This window comes from Corythoichthys intestinalis, chromosome 3 (assembly GCF_030265065.1).
Source record: "Corythoichthys intestinalis isolate RoL2023-P3 chromosome 3, ASM3026506v1, whole genome shotgun sequence".
NCBI classification, from domain to species: domain Eukaryota; kingdom Metazoa; phylum Chordata; class Actinopteri; order Syngnathiformes; family Syngnathidae; genus Corythoichthys; species Corythoichthys intestinalis.
Genome location: NC_080397.1, coordinates 41,168,943 through 41,185,728, shown reverse-complemented (window position 1 = coordinate 41,185,728; position 16,786 = coordinate 41,168,943). Strand labels below are relative to the sequence as shown.

Sequence of the window (16,786 nt, the reverse complement as noted above, 5' to 3'; positions counted from 1 at the left end):
AAACACTTTTTTTTTTTTTTTTTGATTGAAGTGACTTTTTCTTCGATTGAAAATATATATTTTTTGATTGAAGCAACTTTTTTTTTGATTGAATAATAAAGACACAAATCTACCTCCATACACCTGGACTCTTTTCTTCATTAAATGCAAATATGAACGTATTCATATTCATGGACTATATCACCACAATGCAAAGCAATTGCCATACTACGTCATGGTTCATATCTATGCTTTGCTTTTTGATGTGTCTTGTTCTGGCTCTCTAAAAAAAAAAAAAAAAAAAAAAAAAAAAAAAAAACCCGACTGCTCCTTTTGTGTTTGCCTGCTCCCCCTAGAGGTACAAAAAATAATGCATCAATCGTCAACACAGCATCAGTACTGGACTGGCTGCCTGCCTGGTACTTTTACCACATGACAAGGCGGTATATTGCACGCTTTTGCGTATGGAGATATGTATTTCCGTCCGCACTCAAGTAGCAATGATATTTTACTGGTTTAACGCTAAACCCACTTTTCGCTGTGTTTGTTACTTTGCTTTCTTGAACATACCCCACTGAGCGAGTACCCCGATATTGTTCAAGGGGAATATAATGGCTGCACAGGAGCCGTCTCCACCATCTTCCCTGGAAGGAAATAAACCAGGCTTCCCAAAGAAAATTTTGGCCAACAGCCTTGAAGACAAGCATTTGTGTAATTCTTGTCTGAAAATCCTCCGGAGGCCCTTACAGGCGCAATGTGGTCACCGCTTTTGTTCGTTCTGTTTCAACAAAATAGTGAGGTGGGTACTATGTTCTGGTTGCTAACGAGCTAGCTCTATTCATTTAAAGACAACCATGAAGCTTTCTAAAAACATAATCATAACGTTTCTGTGTACAATGTCACAGTTTACGAACTACGTGGTTAATTGCAACATTAACAGTGCGAACACACACACATTTAATATACGGACATTTTGCTAATCATATGACATTATCAAAGAAGATCAACGAACATTCAGTAATTTAGGTGAATGCTTGGATTTTCAATTTATACCCGCGTTGACTATAAATTGCTTATAAATCTGTTTGCTATGAATGATTATATATCTTACACCAAAGCGGTATTATTATTTTAACTCTTGCATTTACTTGTATATTCATTGAATTGATCATCGTTGAAACGCAGCAACTTCTTTCGATTACTTTTGTCATGATCCATATAAATGTTCTAACGTTCTTGTATTCATCTGAAGAACATATTGGCTCAGCAACTTGTACTGTAACACAGAATTTTTGTTGTTTGGATTCCAACTGTATCAGTTAAGTAAAATATATTTCGTATCAAGAAAATAAAAAAAATGTTTGTTTTTTTATCAGCCAGCATGTAATAAAGAAACACTATAAATCACTATAACTCAAATTAGACTTACTGTATATATTTGAGCTATCGTTGGAGTTCTTGAAACAAACAAGCAATCAAAGCGAATTTACAAACCTTATGTACCCATATAATCATTTTGATAATTTGTGATAACCTTATTACACAATTTTTTAATGGTTTCTTTAAGTCCATCAGAAACCATGAACAAATCAAAAGCACATTGAGTTCCTTAAGGGTCCAATACCGGAACGCTTTTATTTAACATCTACAGTATATGCCTCCTTTAGCTCAGATTATTTTGAAGATGCAAAATCTGCCAATGCCATTAGATGCCGTTCAGGCCATTTCCACAAAAAAAAAAAAAACACACCTCAGATTATTTTGAAGATGCAAAATCTGCCAATGCCATTAGATGCCGTTCAGGCCATTTCCACAAAAAAAAAAAACACACACACAAAACAATTATTTGTGCAATAATGATGTGTTTTCATTTAGTTCTGGACCTGAGAAATGCGATGCTTGCATCAAAGAAGACTTATTTGAGGAACCCACTTCGATTCTCAAACAAGGAGGTGTAAGTACATTTTTACCTTCAAATGAGAGTGTTGTGTACAAGAGATATTGAATTAACTTATCATATGAAGAAAAATTGAGTAATGCTTTTTCGCTGTTGATTTATAGTTTGACATGCCCTAAAAACCAAAAACGACCTCTTGCGGTTGCCAGTTTACAGTAAATCATGAATTTTTAGTTTTCAGGAAACTACGTGCAAGCTAATTAAAATTCTCCACAATGTACTCCAAAACATACACGTGCTAAAGGAAAGGATTCATTGCTCTTCTTTCCAGGCTTTTCCAGACAATGCAGCTCGTAGAGAAGTGGAAGCCTTGGCAGCTGTTTGCCCCAATGAAGGATGCACATGGACTGGGACTGTCAAAGACTTTGAGGTGCGTACCAATGAAAGAAGTGTGACTAAGTTGAATATTAATGATAAGAAATGGCATCAGGTTTAAGCTTAGTTTTTCCTAAACTGTGATTTTGAAAAATTATATGTGGAGGCCCGCCACATAAATGTGCATGTGGAACACTGCAGTTTGTTTCATTCTTGTTGATTGACTTCAACATTTCTTTTGCTGACTCACTGCAGCTTAGCCATGAGGGCAACTGTGACTTTGCCATCATCTTGTGCCCTTCCTGCAAAGAGTTGATGAGAGCCAACGAACAAGAACGCCATGATGAGCGAGAATGTCCAGAGAGGACACTCAACTGTAAATACTGCAAAGAACCGTTCCTTTTAAAGAACATCAAGGTGAGACATTCTGCCATCTACATTATGGCTTGTTGAGTGTTTTTTATTATATAAAGAAATTTTCTGATATTTTTTTGAGCAATCTCCCAGTATGTGATGATGTGAGTGTGAGCTGGTTTGTCTTTATTTGGGGTTGAGTTGATTAGTCCTGGCATCCACTTTACCTATTATCATAGCTTGAACACGAGCAACCAAGAATGACATATTTTAACCATGAATTCCCATCTGAAAAGATAAATCTAGTTTACCAACAATTGATTGGAAATCCTCATGTCAGCCATCAGCAAATTCACCAAATGCCCTCCTGCAAAAAGCAAACAGACTAGCCAATAATATTGTCGCGTCAACTGAGATGACAAAATGAAGACAAGTGATTGATCAAAACCCATTTATTGTTAAATAGAACAGTTAATATTGCCAAAATTAGTTTTCACCTAGGACCTGATCCTGCAAACACATGGAAACTCTTCGTCTTCCTTTCGGTCGCTCAACATTTCTACTTCCAATCTATTTTTTTTTCCATTTGTTTTAGTATTAAATTAATAAATACATTTTGTTACTTGAAGTGTAATTAGAAAACTTTGTCAGGTTACTGATTGAATTATCTTATTAAAATATTTATTTATTAATTAATTTATTTATTTTAAAAAATCTTTTATTTCTTTTGTGTAATTTGTTTTTTTAGGCTCACGATGAAATATGCCCGAAGTACCCAATGATCTGTGAAGGTTGTGCAAAGAAAAAGATACCCAGAGAAAAGGTATCCCTTATATGGTCCTTAAGTTACTTTGATTCGAAATTCTCTTCTCATTTGCTTCCATTTAGCTGGGGTTCTAACGCCACTAAATAAACTGTAGATCATTAGCTTCTTTAATTTGTTTGTTTTGCAGTATGTGGACCATATTAAGTTCTGCAGTAAATTTAAAGCACCATGCAGATTTCATGTTGTTGGCTGCGATACGTCTGTAAGTAGACATTTTCATCATAATTTGCTGTGTGTGACACTAGCTCACGTAATAACTGCTGAATCATTTTTGAACTTAAACATGTAATATTACTTATACATCATTTTAACACACTAGTGGCAAGACCATAATAAAATCTCTTACATACGTCCTTGATTATTATTATTCAACAGTTATTACAGATTGCTGCCCGTATATAGCACATCTTTTTAAATTTGTTATTCTTCAAAGAGTAATGTGGGAGATTTTAGACTAATGACACTAAAAACAGTGACTTTACTTCAAAGTACAAGATAGACTATTGAGATGGGAAGTTTTTGACACAGCACAGTAAATGTTAAGACTCCAATGGGCTCTTTGCATGTAACACCGTGAAGTCACAGCTGCGCGGGAGGTTTAGTGCCGTGCACCCGTTGAATGTAGGGCCCAGCATAGGGCTGTCAAAATTATCGCGTTAACGGGCGGTAATTAATTTTTAAAATTAATCACGTTAAAATATGTGACGCAATTAACGCACATGCCCCGCTCAGATTAAAATGACAGCACAGTGCAATGCCAACTTGTTACTTGTGTTTTTTTTTTAGTTTTGTCGCCCTCTGCTGGCGCTTGGGTGCGACTGATTTTATGGGCTTAAGCACTCATGCGCATTGTGTAATTATTGACATCAACAATGGCGGGCTACTAGTTTATTTTTTGATTGAAAATTTTACACATTTCATTAAAGCGAAAACATTAAGAGGGGTTTGAGTATAAAATTTCTATAACTTGTACTAACATTTATCTTTTAAGAACTACAAGTCTTTCTATCCATGGATCGCTTTAACAGAATGTTAATAATGTTAATGTATATATATATATATATATATATATATGTATGGCGGAAAACACTCAGGTGACTTGAAGTTCCACTCTAAGAGCCCCAATCTGGCAAAATTTCTAAATTATCCGATATGCACGTGTGATAGATCATTGGAAAGCTTCAAATCTCAATTTTCTGGAGTACGAAAATTTTTGAACAGTAGGGCGTTAAAACAAAAAAAAACAACAAAAAAAAAAAACGGAGGTAAGAGCATTAGAGAATTAAAAACACCATGATTTTAACGAGATATTATCCCGTACTTACCTTGTTTCGATCCAAAAACTCCATGTAGCATGTATCACCGAGTGTCAAGACACAGCTGTGAATGGTCACAGTCAGATTTTTCTGGGATTTAATTGGTGAAACATGGTAATATAACAAGGGTCGCAGTTTCTGCTCTTGCACCCCTCTTTAAAATAAACTGCTGTATTTTAAGCCAAAAGAACTATTGTGTTTGATAGAACAATATGTGTATATGCTGCTATAGCAGATTCATGGCGCATTAAGTCCGCAAACTATTTTTAATTTGTCCGTTTTACCTTGGTTGTCATAAAAAGAAAGTAAGTAATCGTATTTATTTTTCAAAATGTCTGTCATTTTTAGCTTAGAATCATTAATTGATGTCTAATAGAGGTGTGCAAAATTTCCGATTCTTAGATTATTCGCGATTCGGCCGTGGAAGATTCGAGAACGATTCACAAACATCCAAATTCCGATTATTGAAATATGCCAAGTAAAGCGGAAGTACAACACACTCAGCGCGCCGCGCGGTCAATGAGGAACGGAGCGAGAGTGCTAAATATCATGCTTCTCATTACCCGGCCCCTCGGGTAATGCCAATGCTCAACTCACAGCTCTAGCTCAACTCATGCCACGAGATAAAAAAGCACAACAACATACCTGACTGCTGCTGAAAAACTGCTACAAAGTAGCATAATGTTATGGTAGATATCATTTATATAGGACTAGATGCAATATTCATTCGGTAGCGTTAGCAGCTCACCTACAAAAAGCTAGATGCGGGCGTTAGTAAACGTAAATTGAATGTAGTTTAAAGCTGCTGATACAGAGTGGGGACTGGAGTTTTTTATTTACTGTTATTTTTGTATTTTGTTTACTGCTATATGTTAACTTGATACTGAAATAGTAGTTTGGTTTAGCCTGAAAGTATTTTTGAAAAATTTTGGAACTAATGTACAAAACATTTTAAAAAAAAAAAAAAAAAAAAAAAAAAAAGGAGGGGGGTGCATCAATAATCGTTTTATAATCGAATCGGAGCCTCTGAATCGTAATCGTAATCGTTAGGTGCCCAAAGATTCCCAGCTCTAATGTCTAATATGTAGTTAAAAAAAAAAAAAAAAAAAAACAACTTAAAAAAATTATTCACTCGCATATTTTAAACTTTTAAACAAATTACGTCACAATGAAAAAATTAGCGTCTGTAAAAAAAAGTCACGGATATGTGCCTCATCGCTTGATTGTATTTTTTTCGTTACTGATGCGTTTTCCCCGATATTTTAGATGATAAATAATCGATCCAAGCAAAGAAAAATTGAAGAAAAAAAAATGTTTAAAAGGGTCAATATATGAACAAAAAAATCTCGACCACTTCTTGATGTCTGCGATTTCTGCATCGCGACCCTTGTTATATTACCATGTTTCACCCGTAAAATCCTCCCAAAAATCCAGCTGTGGCCATTCACTGCTGTGTCTTGACACTCAGTGATACATGCTACATGGAGTTTTTGGATCGAAAAGAGGTAAGTGCGCGATAATATCTCAAAATCATGGCGTCTTTAATTATGCTCTCGCATGCTTTCACCTCCAGTTAGGGTTTTGCTTTTTAATTTAAAATTTTTTTTTTATTAAATGCACACTGTTCAAAAAATTGTTTCCCCCCCAAAAATTGAGATTTTAAGATTTCCAATGATGTATCACACATGCAAATAGGACAATTTTGAAATTTGGCCAAATTGGAGGTCATCTGAGTGTTTTCCGCCATATATATGTATAAACACACATTTTTTTTCAGAGAAGCTAATTGTCAATGTAATTGAACATAACAGGATGAATATGGTGAATTATTGGTATTGCATGTATGTTGTATGCTTAACAGTTCCATTATTTATTTGCTGTGTGCTTGTTTTTTTTTTTTTTTTTGGCCTACATTTTGTACTTCGTCATATTATGTTTGTGTATTCTAGGGATCACAATCATGGTGCCCAATGGTACCAGGGAATATTATTTTTGTGTGTTCTAGGGGTCACCATCATGGTGCCCAACGGTACCAGAGAAACCCCAAGCGTTGTGACTGTTCTAAAATTATGTCACCAGTGATGGTACACTTTGATTTCCCATGAATTTTGTAGATGTAATTCTTATAAAATGTGAAGTCGCTGAGGAATAAAGTGGGGGCTCCAGATAGCCCTTAAATAAGGGCATTTTTCCCTTAAAAGTTGACACAGTGCCAGTAAGTTTTTCATATACTCGTGCATGTGTAACCAGTATATTAGCTGATTGTTATTTTTGAATAATTTTTGTTTCTGACAAATTTCTGCTCCCAACTTAAGACCAGTTGTTGGCGATGCAGCAGTAATGTACAAGTGCGTATCAATCAGTAGCTGCGTGAACGTGATTAGAAATGTGTAAAACTTGTTCTTTACTTTAGCGCCCCGAAAATTTTAGGTTAGGGGCTACGCTGCTCCTATTATAAAAAGTTAACCTGGAGCAAGGAAAATTGTTACATATTTAGTTCTTTCTGACTTGGTTAACTCATAGTTGATAATGAACGTGAAAAAACATTAATATAATTTTTACATCTTATATAGATAACCATTAATCATTAACCAAAAAGTAGATTGCAGTTTAAAAATGATCGGTGACCCCTGGTGTTTGCGGTTTAAAAAAAATTTGTTACCCTGTGTGTTTTCTATGAAAAGGAGGGACCACTCTGTTTTTCATACATTTTTGATTTTCTTCATCATCCAGGTGGAGAAGGAGAAGATCTATGACCACGAACGCCAATGTTCATACGAACACCTCAACCTACTTTTGCATTTCATCATGGGTATCAAGGTGAGCCTGGAGAGCCTGCAGCCTCAGAGCCTAGAGATAGCTGGTCACAAGTTGCATGAACTCCACCAGTCCCTCAGAGACTTAGAACTCAAGATGAGCCAATTTGGTGGAGGTGGCACCACAGCTTCCGGGCAGGGTGCATGCGCGCCAACCCTAACCACCTCATTCACGCCACTGCCGAGTGCTGTGGGTGCTGCCCTGGAGCTGCAACTCCAAAGTGAAAAGACCAAGGTGGTAGAGTTGAGCCGACGGTGCCAAGAGCTGGAGCTGAAAGTGAATACATTCGAGAACATCGTTTGTGTCCTCAACCGAGAGATGGAGCGCTCATGCACTACTATGGAAGCCTACAACCGACAACATAGACTGGACCAGGATAAAATTGAGATCCTCAATAACAAGGTGATTAATGTAACATTGGAAAAGTCCTTTTATTAATCAGAATATTTGCCATAATTTACAGACTCTTAAACAGCTACAGTATATATATATACCCCCCACTTTGAACCCTGCTGTGGCTTTTAGTCCAGTGTGCCTTACATATTGATTTTCACATGCTGATTAACTAAGCATGTCTTTTGGTGTTGGTATCCTAAAGTACAACAGGGATGCCTGCAGTTTATAGTCCAATATGGCTTATATGTGAACAAATAGATATTTTTCCTTTTGGGTGGATGCGTCTCATAGTTAAGAAAAAAAAAGTGGAGCTGGCCAGCAAGGTTGAAAATCCCAGGAAGGTAAAGCAGAAGCACACCAAACACAGCAGTTAAATCATTTGGAGCAATATCTACTTGTGTGACCTTTGATAAAGCAACAAAAATATCAGACCAATGTGAAGTTAGGGATGGGCAAAGCCAGAACATACAGTAGTTACATACTGTATGGTGCTATATTTTTTTTTTCTAAAAGCAAAAGATAAGATAGCAATATATCACTTACTGAATAATATGAGTACTATTATAGTTTGAACAGCAGTTTCTATTTTTCTTTTTGTTTGTTTAAGGTTCGTCAGTTGGAGAGAACTGTAAGTCTGCGGGAACTGTCCATCGTAGAGATGGAGGGAAAGATAAGGGAGATGTCAGCAGCCACATATGATGGAACTTTTGTGTGGAAGATCTCTGATTTTACGAAGAAGAGACAGGACGCTGTTGCTGGCAGAGCACATGCTATGTTCTCCCCTGGTAATTATCCAATGGCATAACTTGGATTATAATGCAGAGATGATTTTTTTTTGCAATGCATTAACACAAATCCTCTTGTTTCCTAGCCTTTTACACAAGTAAATATGGCTACAAGATGTGCTTGCGTATCTACCTAAATGGAGATGGGACAGGACGGGGCACTCATTTATCTCTCTTCTTTGTGGTGATGAGAGGACATAGCGACGCACTCCTTAAATGGCCTTTTAATCAGAAGGTAACACTCGTTGACAGGATGAAAACTGAAGCTTCATGACAAATTCATAATTCAGTTTCACTTACAAAAGTCTAGACTATACACACTTGTCTGGCTACACCAGTTACAGTTTTACTAAATACTTCCAATTTTTGGGAAAGCTATTTTATATAATGCGGATTCCAAAAAAGTTGGGACGCTATCCAAATTGTGAATGAAATGATGATGTCCCAAATTTCAATATTTTATCCTAAAAATAACATGGATAACAGATCTAAAGTGTAAACTAAGAAAATGTATAATTTTAAGGGAAAATATGTTGTTTTGAATTCCATGGTGTCAACAAATCTCAAAAAGGTTGGGACTGGGGTGCTATAAGAGGCAGGAAAGTCAATTGCACACATAACGTACATCCGAAAGACCTGTTAGCATGATAGCACATGTGTATGTTGTAATTTGATTTTAGATTTTAGACAGGTTTAAGGTGAAGAAGGTCCTAATCTTTTAATAATCAAAATAGTTGTTTATTAATTTAATTCGATTTATTTGCTAATCGATCAGATGTAGATTAATTGTTGCACCTCTAGTGTAAAAGCATGGTCCCTGTTGACAAAAGCGTCTAACCAGCTTATGGTTGTACCTCATTGACTATTCATCCAATCCTTTTTGGAGTGTACAATTTATTTAAAATATTTGTGTTGAGATGCCACCCAAATCATTTTTATTGCAATCCATAACATCATGTTGAAATAAGTCCTCTCCACTCTGTGTATCATCATCTGAATGTTGTAGTTGTCTAGTTTTAAACTTTACAAAAAGTTTCACTTAAAAATACTTTATCCCCCAAAGTACAGCTATCTCAACCAATTTTTGTATATAGGTTAAGCCTGAACGATATATCGTTTAAACATCGCCATCGCGATGTGCGTGTGCGCAATAGTCCCATCGCAAGCGCGTGCGATAGTTTTTCTTTTTTTTTTATCCACATACGCCTCACTTTCTGGTCTGCGCACAGCCTCCTACCCTCCCTCTCCCAGCCTTTTGATCCTCTCAGTCTCTGCGGCACAACAATGGCTTTGATCTGGCCAAAGAAGCAGACTTCACACGGGCATCTGTCAATAATCGTTTAACTTGTTAAACAGTTGAGAGGAAGCCGCGCTGGAATGAATGTGTGTACTGCGGGGACGTTGGAGACATTTAAATGCCAGAAGTGATCATGAGGAGTTTGAATTTTCTATATGTCACTTCAACGGTCACAGCTAATGTAGATAAACAGAAGCATTTAATAAAGGCAAGCATTTATCTGCTACAGTACTTTATTCTTGTTCAAAAATGATTTGGTTGGACAGTTATGTTTAAAACTGATCATAATTATGAAATTTGAAGTGCTTAAAAACCATTTATTTATATACATTTTTTAAATCACTTTGGGGGGGGGGGGGTTGGAGAAAAAAACATGTCTTATACACGGTGACCCAAAAAAAAGTTTACACTGCCATAATACAATTTAAATGCCATGTTTATTCAGCTTAGAATTAGAATTGAATAACAAATTATACATTATTGTAAAGAACATGTACAGTACACTCTATTTTTCAATGTGTCCTCCCTTAAGTGTCACAACAGCCTCCAGGCGCCTGCAGAACGCTTCTTTATGTAGGATGCTGTCATCTTTTCCCAAGATCTAACAATGGACCTCTCCAAGGCTGCCACAGAAGTTTGTGGCTTCTTACAGGCACTGTCCTCCACAGTTGCCCATATGCTATAATCCAGGGGATTGAGATCTGGACTCTGGGGTGGCCACATATCACCTTGTCAATTAACTTTTTGGTCCGCGCAGATCGGCACTTCCAGACCCAGGTTTTCGTGAGGCTGTTCCAATATCTTTCAGCTTCTTTTTAACTTTGTAGACTGCACATCTGGATATTCTCAGATTTGCTGCAATCTCAGTAGGTGTCAGACCGGCACGCAGCAATTCAGGCACAGCTAAAGTTTTCTTCATTTTCAGCAGAAGCACAGGAATTGTAGAGACGAGAGATTACCAGCTGCATTGAGTGACCTTAATGAATCATTTAAGCATGACAACCTATTTAGATATGTTTCAATAGCTTTTAAACAAGCAGTCAACTGAGTGTAAACTTTTTTTTGGGTCAACCTGTATGTATCTCTCCAATGCTAAATCTGAATAAATACATGGGGCACAAAAAACACACACACACAAAAAATTTAAAATGGGGGGGTGGGCTACTTCGCGGTTTTTCACTTATCGCGGCGGGTTCTGGCCCCCATTAACCGCGAAAAACAAGGGATGACTGTACACTGTGGTGATCTAAAGTCTTTCCAAACAGCTATTTAAGTCATCTTGTGAAAATATCTTGAAAAAAATATAAATACATTTTTTTTAATATCGCAATATAATATCGCAATATATCGCAAACACAAAAAAAATCGCAGCAATAGTTTTTCCCAATATCGTTCAGGCCTAATATAGGTGTGTAGTAGCCCCCGGTGTTCAAAAAAAACGTTTAAGTGAGGTAATCCTGTACAATAACGGACTTTCTACATACTAGGGATGTTTCGATGGCATATTTTTGCACCCGAGTCCAAGTCCCCTGATTTTGAGAATCTGCCGATACAGAATCCGAATCCGATACTGAGGTTTTTTTTTTTTTTTTTTTTTTTTTAAATAAATAAGAACAAAAGTTTCAAACATATTACAGCACTGTACTCTTTACAGTACCTCCTCTTCTGCTTTCTCCGGGACTGTTGCGGAGTATAAAATGTATTGGAATATTTTGTTACTTGTTAGCCCTTAAAAATGATATAATTTATAAAAATTAACAACCCGATCCTTTTCACCTGATTCCGATCCTCTGAAAAATAGCGAGATCGGCCCGATTTCCGATCACATGATCGGATCGGGGACATCCCAAGCATGTACGTAATATTGAAACACCTCTTTTAAGGAAAATTGCCACATCTGTGCCCAGGTCACCCTAATGCTGCTCGACCAGAACAACAGGGAGCACATAATCGATGCTTTCCGGCCCGACATCTCATCCTCGTCCTTCCAGAGGCCCGTCAGTGATATGAACATTGCCAGTGGCTGCCCACTCTTCTGTCCGCTCTCCAAGCTAGACACTAAAAACTCTTACATTCGTGATGATACTATTTTCATCAAGGCCACTGTTGACCTCACAGGCCTTTAGACTTAAATTTGCCATTTGTTTCACTACTAACTGCCATTTCTCTTTAGGGTCTGTCAAATGGCTTTGCCATTGGTAATATGCAAGTGTTGGAAAGTTTTCTTATAGTTTACCATCAAAGACAATGTTTTAAAAATATGAACACAAATATTTATTTACCACCTACGTCTTTAAGTACAAACCGGTGACAGGTATTTATTGTGTGTGTGTGTGTGTGTGGGGGGGGGGGGGGGGGGTGACAATGTGCCTGCTTCTTGTAACAGCTGACAGTCATAGTATTAGTAATAATTCAGAATAAGATTGTGTGTAGGCCATTTTACCACATTTTTTAGTTTTATGCTACAGATATTCATGATTCTGTAGCATGGGGTGCATAATAATTTAGAATGGGAAGACAAAATCCAAACAACATATACTCTGCTGTTCATTTTCATTCAGTTTCCCAAAGTATTTGTATTTCAGCTGCATTAAATTGCTTTTTTAAGTATTTGGAAGCGGTCTGATGATATCACTTAGCTTTTTGAACACGAGTGCAGTGATCAACAGTAGACATTATTTGAATTCCGTGAATTCTCAATGCATTTCTTAAATCATGAATGTTGTGTAGTTGTGTTTGTGCGTGTATCTGAATGGATGAGTTTCTTTTTTTCTTGTCTTGTAACAAAAGCAGTCAAGATGAATTGTCAAATTCCACAAGAATACAGTAATTTTCACGCTACAAGACACACCTCACTATAAGCCTCACCCACCAAATTTGACAAGTATTTGTTCATATATAGCACACAATGGACTATAAACCGTAGGTGTCCACATTGTATTATGGGATATTTACACTGAAAGCATTAGCTTGTAAAAATCATAAATTATCCGCAGAGGACTATAAGCCGAAGGGTACAAAGCAGGGGGTGTGTGGGTGGGGGATAAGTTGTTGTTTATAGTACAAAAATTAAAGTAAATCTTTTCAAAAGTATATAAGACCATTCTTATCAACAGCTCAGTTTATTCAGTTCTTTATGATAAAGTAAATAATACTAACTACAAAACCATTAGAAAAAGCTGAGATGATTGTATGATCAAATGTACCGGTAAACATAAGATTATTTGAGACTTCCTGGGATGCTGTTGTTGTATGCACACTAATGTTTTAGTGTGGATCTCTAATTGATTGTCAGAGCCATCATAAATAGTTGGTATGTACATTTGAACAGACATTAACAAAATATTTGTAAAACAATTTTTTTCCCCCTGGCTAAACAAATACAGAAACAAGTTAGCTTGGATAGTTTCTGAATCAACCAGTATCATTAACAGGTCTGAGATGGTTTAACATCACTGATATACAGTATGCTTCTGTGTTTATTGTATTAAACCTTTGAATTCTAACTGTGCCATTAATAATCTCTAAAAATATTTACCTGTGTAAATGTCCATATACAGTATATCTGCAATCAAGTAGTGTGCTCGAGAGCACATACCTCCCAAAAACAATTGTAGGCCCACTTCGGTTTGTCTCATATCTTCCTTCATTCACGATATTTCAGTCAATGAGTAGAATGCTGTTTTAAAAGGAATTTTAGGTAATGGCTAAATTAAGACTGCTTGGTGCATCATTGGTTTCTCAAAAGCTAAAAAATACGACAAATGTCCTGCCATTTTATTCACCATTGTGCTTAATGTAAAAACTGGGTGATTTTTATCTTGGGCCAGGACTAATAAAAATTAGTCATCCAACCATCCATTCTCTACATTGCTCATCCCGTTCAGCGTTTGGTTGTTATGATTACTTCAATGTTTCTCCTGCAACTGGCTATTGACTAGTCCAAGTGCATCCCCCCAACTCTTGCCCAAAGTCAGCTGGGCTAGATTACCATTTACCCGGGACACAAATGTGGCTAATGTATCAAAAATGGATGGCTGTATGAAAGTACATAGTACTATATCAGACATGGTTTAATTTGTAGCAAACACATTGAAAATTGTGAATGTGTCCATTTGTGTTGGGGCTTCGAAATGAATCATGATAACACACATATCCACGTGTATCCTACTCATATGTATTGTGGTTGTATTTGTGTTGTGGCATGAACCGGTGATTCTTGTCATAATTGATTATACAGGGTCTATATTTACATGTGACCGGAAAATCTGTAACATTACCTTGCAAGTTTTTATTTTATTTTAAAAACTCAATGGTTACATTTTCAAATGTATTTACAATTGCCTCTGCTTCATGCACAAACGTGAATGCTGGAATTGTAAAAGGGACAGGCCTGGGGAAATAGCAGTTCAGAGTGAAAAAATAGGTTATGGAGTATTGTTGCTGTCTTTATGACTTTAATGATCTACTATTTGCATTAAAAGTGCCTGTATATTTTGTTTAACGTTCCATGAACTCACTGAATTGTGAATGTGCTTTTATAACAAACCAATTTTGAACTTTTTTTGTGTACTGTATTTTCAATTCTCAGTTTACTTTTATTTGCTGAAGTATCAGTGGCAAGCATCCCCCCTCTATGATTGATTGCAAACTTGAAACATGAATGTAATCAAATTAAAATGAGTTATTTCCATGTAAATTTTGAATGCTTTAATTTTTTTTAAAAAGGCATTTAAACGAGCAAACGTCGAGGTCGGACAAGGAAAAAAAACAACTCAACATCCAAAAGACGATATTTTAAATACTTGTCCACAAGGAGCTAAAATGTAACAGTGTATGACAATATAACCTTCACTCCTCATATAGTGTCAACTGATCGAAAAAGACAAGCCACTGCAATTTCTTTGCATGCGTGTTGAATAGTAACATTTAATGCTTATCGTAACTGTATACATACCTTATGTATATGGTGGAAAACACTCAGGTGACTTAAAGTTCTGCTCTGAGACCCCCAATTTGGCCAACTTTAAAAATTGTCAGATATGTATGTGTGATACATCATTGCAAAGCTTAAAATCTAAATTTTCTGGGGGAAGAAAAACATTGAACAGGAAGGCATTTTTCTTTCTTTTTTTTTTTTGTTGTTGATGTTTTTTAAACAGCAAAACCCAATCTGGAGGTGAGTGCACGCGAGAGCAGAATTGCAGACGCCATGATATCGCGTACCTACCTTGTTTCGATCCAAAAACTCCATGTAGGATGTATCACTGAGTGTCAAAACACAGCTGTAAATGGCCTCAGCTGGATTTTGGGGGGATTTTATGCGTGAAACATGGCAATATAACAAGGGTCGTGATGCAGAAATCGCAGACATCAAGGAGTGGTCGAGATTTTGTTTTTCAGATATTTACCCTTTTAAGCGTTTTAATTTCTTTTTTTTTTTTTGTTTGTTTGGATCGATTATTTACTATCTAAGATATTGGAGAAAATGCGACAGTAACGAAAAAAAAATACAATTAAGTGATAGTTATGAGGTAGATACGTATCCGTGACTTTTTTTACAGACGCCATTTTTTCATTGTGACGTCATTTGTTTCAAAGTTTAAAATATGCAACTGAATAATTTTTTAAAGTCATTTTTTAAAATGAAATATTAGACATCGATTAATTAATTAATAAATATAATTAATTACCTTCTTTTTATTAAGGCTGGGTTGAAACCAAAGCGGTTGCGTGACGTCTGTAAACAGGGGTTTCCAGGGTAAAACGGACAATTTAAAAATAGTTTTGGGGCTTCATGCGCCATGAATCTGCTACGGCAGCATATAGACATATTGTTCTATCAAACACAACAGTTGTTTTGGCTTAAAATATAGCAGTTTCTTTTAAAGAGGAGTGCAAGAGCAGAAACTGCTTTTTCAGTCTTGTCTGTGTTTTCCGCCATATATTTAACTATCGTTATAGCCAACTTTATTTGCAGGAGTAAAGCATATCTCGCTATTTGCGGCTTGTATTTTACAATTTTATTTGACAAAAACAAAAACGTATTCCAGTAGGGCCTACGTATTTTCTCCACTAGGTGGCAAGATAAGGTAAGAAAATGGAGGAAGTAGCTGTTATCCCACTTGATCAAGAGAGTCCCTCTCCACTTGATTGATTTGCAGGTGTGTCATGGCGTCATTTGAGCGGTCAATCTTTATTTCGCCTTATTGGAACATGGTAAGTCAAAACTCACACCACACGTGATGTAGTTTTACAGAGAAATGATGGTCAAACCAAATATCAATGCTAGATTGGAATTTTCAATGCTGCTGTGCCAAAGTATTTGGCCACATATGTGTGAAAGATGCTGTTTAAATTCAGATCATCTTGCAAGCAAAGGAAGGTCTTGCAGGTCGCAAAACCCACTTGCCCTCGGGTTCTTCAGGCTGACGTTTCTGATTGGGAGTTGTGCAATTTCCCATATGGACTGATAAGGCACTGCCATTTTTTTTACTCAAGCTCATTAAATATGGGCAACTTTTTTAATTTTTATTTTTTTTAAACAAACTTTATTCGCAAATACAAATATACAAACGTGTAGGGCGAGGCAATTCACATATAATCAACAATTTCCGGCCCACGGCCACATTTGGTTCGGCCCCCTGAACAAAAAAAAAAAAAATTTTTTTTTTTTTTTTTTTTTGGTCAATAGTGTTATTTATTTCCTGGCTTTTTTCTGTGACGAACCCAGAGAGGGTTATT

General features: G+C 36.4%; 1 protein-coding gene and 1 long non-coding RNA gene across 5 annotated transcripts in view; both read left to right on the top strand.

The window, feature by feature from the left end:
- Positions 1-362: 362 nt before the first annotated feature.
- LOC130913901 (TNF receptor-associated factor 2-like) lies at positions 363-12,380 on the top strand. Of its 3 annotated transcripts, XM_057832832.1 has the most exons (10): positions 363-778; positions 1,855-1,933; positions 2,208-2,306; positions 2,507-2,668; positions 3,354-3,428; positions 3,559-3,633; positions 7,481-7,966; positions 8,568-8,745; positions 8,832-8,980; positions 11,950-12,380. In XM_057832832.1, the coding sequence occupies exons 1-10, from the start codon at positions 591-593 to the stop codon at positions 12,166-12,168; spliced, it is 1,710 nt and encodes a 569-aa protein (XP_057688815.1). In that variant the 5' UTR covers positions 363-590; the 3' UTR covers positions 12,169-12,380. The 3 variants fall into 3 exon arrangements, with proteins under 3 accessions (XP_057688815.1, XP_057688816.1, XP_057688817.1); XM_057832833.1 differs by lacking the exon at positions 3,559-3,633; XM_057832834.1 differs by lacking the exons at positions 3,354-3,428; positions 3,559-3,633.
- A 3,786-nt stretch (positions 12,381-16,166) lies between these two features.
- The window catches only part of LOC130913544 (uncharacterized), a 48,591-nt gene continuing 47,971 nt past the window's right edge, over positions 16,167-16,786 (top strand). For both annotated transcript variants that reach the window (XR_009062780.1, XR_009062781.1), the window contains exon 1: positions 16,167-16,261. This is a non-coding gene — a long non-coding RNA (uncharacterized LOC130913544). The remainder of the gene's footprint in view (positions 16,262-16,786) is intronic.

What these genes read in the sequence shown, in the direction of transcription:
- LOC130913901 (XM_057832832.1), top strand. Translation starts at nt 591, where the DNA reads ATGGCTGCACAGGAGCCGTCTCCACCATCTTCCCTGGAAGGAAATAAA. An exon ending in TGTTTCAACAAAATAGTGAG is followed by an intron (nt 779 to 1,854) that starts GTGGGTACTATG and finishes GTTTTCATTTAG; the next exon opens with TTCTGGACCTGAGAAATGCG. An exon ending in AATGGCCTTTTAATCAGAAG is followed by an intron (nt 8,981 to 11,949) that starts GTAACACTCGTT and finishes ATCTGTGCCCAG; the next exon opens with GTCACCCTAATGCTGCTCGA.